This window comes from Diachasma alloeum, unplaced genomic scaffold (assembly GCF_001412515.2).
Source record: "Diachasma alloeum isolate Michigan unplaced genomic scaffold, Dall2.0 Dall_scaffold_00199, whole genome shotgun sequence".
Classification (NCBI taxonomy): Eukaryota; Metazoa; Arthropoda; class Insecta; order Hymenoptera; family Braconidae; genus Diachasma; species Diachasma alloeum.
The window spans coordinates 913,822-918,125 of record NW_021680364.1 but is presented as its reverse complement, the minus strand read 5'-3'; the positions used below and the strand labels follow the sequence as shown (position 1 = coordinate 918,125).

The window sequence follows — 4,304 nt, the reverse complement described above, 5'->3', positions numbered from 1 at the left end:
GGGGGGGGGGGGTGTTTTTGGTGGCGTTGGGGGCTCGAGGCGTTTGGGCTTCGACACGAAAGTTCACTTTATCTCGGCATTGTCAAAGGACTCGCGGAACTCGATACGTAGGAGAAGCTAATTGCTCGATAAGACGGGACCTCGGGACTTCACGGGCATCGGATGCCTGCTGGATATTTAGATTGGCGAAAGCGTGATTTTTGTGGGGAATTTCAATCATTTTTGGAATTCATTGCGTGAGGAAAATTTGGAGAGTAAGCAAACATTATTTTTTGCGAAGAATTGTTTTTTTTTTCAAGATTTCCTTGTCAATAAGGAATCATAATTGTGAATAAGGTCGAGAAAACAATTGTTTACAAATTATGTTTGAAGACGGTTGTAATCTTCCAAAAGTTTTTTATCGGGGATTTCAATTATTCGCATTTTTGGAATTTAATTGCGTCAGGAAAATTTGGAAAAATGGGAAAAAATTATTATTTTGCGGAGAATTGATTTTTTAAAGATTTCCTTCTCCTCCATAATGAATGATGATTTAGAATAATTTTAAAATAAATAATTGTTTACGAATTATTTAGGGAAAAAGTCATAATCTTCAAAAAATGAAAATTTTGTATTTTTTTATTGTCTTTAATCGTCAATATCTCCCCACCAAATGATACAATTTGGATGAGTCAGCTCTCATTTTAAAGCTTGAAAAATTTCCTTGAGAATAAAAAAAACTCGGAAAAATTCACTCTGCCGTTCTAGAGTTATCGACGATTGAAGCCAAACAGTTTCAACAAGTCCTTCATGACCCTTTGTGACTTAATCTTCAATCAACTAATTTGATTAATTTCATCTGTTACAGGTTTTGAATCATGTTCACCGACCCCGTGCCTAAACGCCGGCGTCTGTGTAACAACACCACGGGGTGAATCCCAGTGCAAGTAAGTCCCCATCAACTAATAATAACAGATTAAATCGCCACAGGTCCAGAAAGTATTTTCTGACGAATGTCAGCAACTGAAAAAAAAATAGCAACTGCATATGGACTAAATACCATACGGAAACGTTAATGTAATTTCGTATAGGGTAAACAGATAAAATAAAATAAAAATTGTGCTGATTAATTCACCTTTCAATAATATTACTCGTGAATAATCATGTGATCAATCATTTCTTCTATTCATCGACATTTAATAAATAAATAAAATATGACCCAGTCCTCCAGAAATTAGGGATTTCGGCTGTATTCAACTATTTCTTAATTCAATTATTCTTTATTTTGTTATTTTCACTTCCAATAATTTTTTTCTGTTGATCGAACTGTTCACCTTACTTGAATAAACATCAAGTTATTTCACTATTTTTCCCTAAAAATGTAACGAGTAATCTTCCAACAGTGCCTTCAACCCGAATTATAAAAACATTAGTCATGAAATACTTTCTGAAACCCTGTGATGTGCGCAATCTCATATTTATAGACCCAAAAACCGGGTTAAAATACCATAAAATCATTGAACACACGTGCGAAGATTCTCACAAAAAGCGAAGTAGCCCAAAAAATCGGCGAATCCACATCTCAAAGAGGAAATCATCCGAGCGTAATGATAGGTCTAGTGTATATCTCTGCATTTGCATCATTGCATTCCGTCATTTCTCCGCAAAGTGCGAGAGTAATCGCACGAGTGAGTATCTCGTGTTCCGATGCGTGCCCCCGGGCCATCATAAATTCTTCCCGAAGTCAATTCAAACAGTCATGAGCACATAACGCGCATTATGGTACTGTCATCAATGACCGGACAAATCGATCCATTGCATTCATTTATCAATTATCCTGGACGAATCGTCGCGACATCGGGACAGCGGGACCGTGAGAGGGTGAAACGAGGAAATGAAGAGAAAAAATAGATAATTTCCTTCGAACGAACGAGTTCGTGATCCAGGGACACATTTAAATAGCATTTATCGCGGGATCCTTTGGCAATGGTTTCACTTTCCGGTTCAATTTTTGTTCCAGCATTGAAATTAAGTCAACACGCATTTCCCTCAGAATAAAAAACTTTAATCGCACAGAGAGAAATGTTCAGTAAAAATTACGGAACTCACAATTCACTTGCCGATTACGGAATCGACTCAGAAAATTTAAGTGACGGTATCGTAATTTTTCACAGGAGATTCAGATAAAAATTACGGAACGCTCCGGAAAAAGTCCGTAACAGTTCCGTAAAATTTCCTACAAATACATTTCGCTCCGGAATTACGGAAAAGATACGTAATTTTTATTGAATATTTCTCTCCGTGCGATTTCAAGTGAAAAATATTTTTCAAATGAAAACATTTTACGATGAAAATGAATTTATTTCCCTTCAGAAAAATTTTCACAACTGTTTCAATCGTTTTTAATGTCCAATTAATATTGTTTTAAATAGAAAAAATATTCGGAATATTTTATCGCAGTTGATAAAACAGATTGGTTGATAATAAAGACATTTTGCTAGTGAGTAACAATTTTTTCGCAATTATTTTGCTATTTATTCCGGGGAAATTCGTGTTTTCATTTTGTTATAAAACGCTCACTTGACCGTTTGTGTCAGCAACATAATGTTTTTAATGACCCCCCCCCTGGAATTGGCGGTATGAATCTATTACGAGAGGCCTCGCGATCCCGTACGGCGTCGCCACCATCCTCCATTCTCGCTTCTTTTACCAATTTAACCCTCTCACCGGGCACTCACAACCGAGCGACCGAGATAGTCCATTAGCACCGCGTAATTCCGTTGTGAAACGTGCGGTTCCCGAACCCGGACAAACCGCCAAAGTAATTTACCGAGGACCCACCGTTCGCCGGGATTTTACCCCACCCACTTGTCTCATATACTCCGCCTTTTTTCGATCGCGTAAATTTATATTTCATGTTTTGATAAAAGAATTGAAGTTCTTTTTTTAACTAAACAATTTTCAAGTTTCTATTGAATAGATTGAATTATTATTTCAATTTCATATGAATATTCATTGTTTCATTAGCCAGATTTATGGGGATTTTTTCCTGCAATTTTATTCCTCTTTCGAAAAAAAAATCAAGGAATTCAGTAGCGAAGCGATAAACCGGGTTAAGTCGATTTTGAATTTTGGTCATCTTTTGATGAATATCTCGGAATCTAGGAGAGATGGCAAAATTTTGCTCATGACCTTTTTTATAACCCTCAGTTGGCTCTACAAAAAAGGTCGTGACAAAAATTTTTGTATCTCTTTTAGATTCCGAGATATTTGTCAAAAACTAGCCAATAGTCAAAATTGACTCAACTCGGTTTACCGCTTCGCTACTGAATTGATGTTTTTTTATAAATTCTTCCATTGTTTCAAAACCCCTACGCATAAATTTATATTTCATGTTTTGATAAAAGAATTGGCGTTTTTTTATCTAAACAATTTTCAAGTATCGATTGAATAAATACAGTAGTGAAGTGGTAAAACGGTTTAAGTCGACTTGTCTCCCACTTGAGTTTTTTTGGAATATTTCCGAATCTAAGGGAGATCGCAAAATTTTGGTAATTACATTTGTTGTAGCACTCAATCGGTTCTACAAAAAAGGTTATAACAAAAACTTCGCTATCTCCCTCAGATTCCGAGATATTCATTGAAAACTGGTCAATAGTCGAAATTGGTACCGATTTACCACTTCGCTACTGAATTGAATCATTTCAGTTTCATACGAATATTCATTATTTCATCAACAAGGTTTATAGGGATATTTCCTGCCTTTTATTCTTCTTTCATTTGATTATCAAGGTATTTATGGCGCGATCAACGGGCTCGAAAAAAAATTGATGATTTATTTGGTCAAAAATGGTCGAAGTAGATTGAAAATTTGTAACTGAAATCTCCTTTTTTGTTCACCGATTGATGTTATGCGCCAGAACAATAGGTTCCCCTCCCTCTCACCTCCTACATGCCCACCCCGCCATAAATACCTTAATCTCAAATTAATTCAATTAATTAATCTTTTCCCAGCACAAAAAAAAATTGTAGATAATATTCCTATTGTAATTTCCGTTCTTCTCTCAACTGATATCTCCCTACATTGGATATAATAGCCCCGGGCGGGCGGTTTTGTAACAACTCATGGAGCACGAGGGGAGGAGGAATAGAAGCACGCGTTTAACGCGCCCGTAATCCAATATAATAACAAATTTGTGCGATCGCCACTTGACAATATGTCGAGTCTAAAGCCCCGCCTTATCAAGCGATGAAACTGGACGTTACATGGCTTTCACCCTCATTGCCTCCGGGTGAGGGGGGAGGGGGGGGCAGGGGGTGGAGGT

The 4,304-nt window shown here is 36.8% G+C and overlaps 1 protein-coding gene across 1 annotated transcript in view; it reads left to right on the top strand.

The window, feature by feature from the left end:
* LOC107035632 (neurogenic locus Notch protein) overlaps window positions 1–4,304 on the top strand; it is a 217,522-nt gene that overhangs the window by 46,086 nt on the left and 167,132 nt on the right. The window contains exon 2 of the mRNA XM_015253147.1: window positions 848–926. Coding sequence (XP_015108633.1) covers window positions 848–926 — 79 coding nt within the window. The remainder of the gene's footprint in view (window positions 1–847; window positions 927–4,304) is intronic.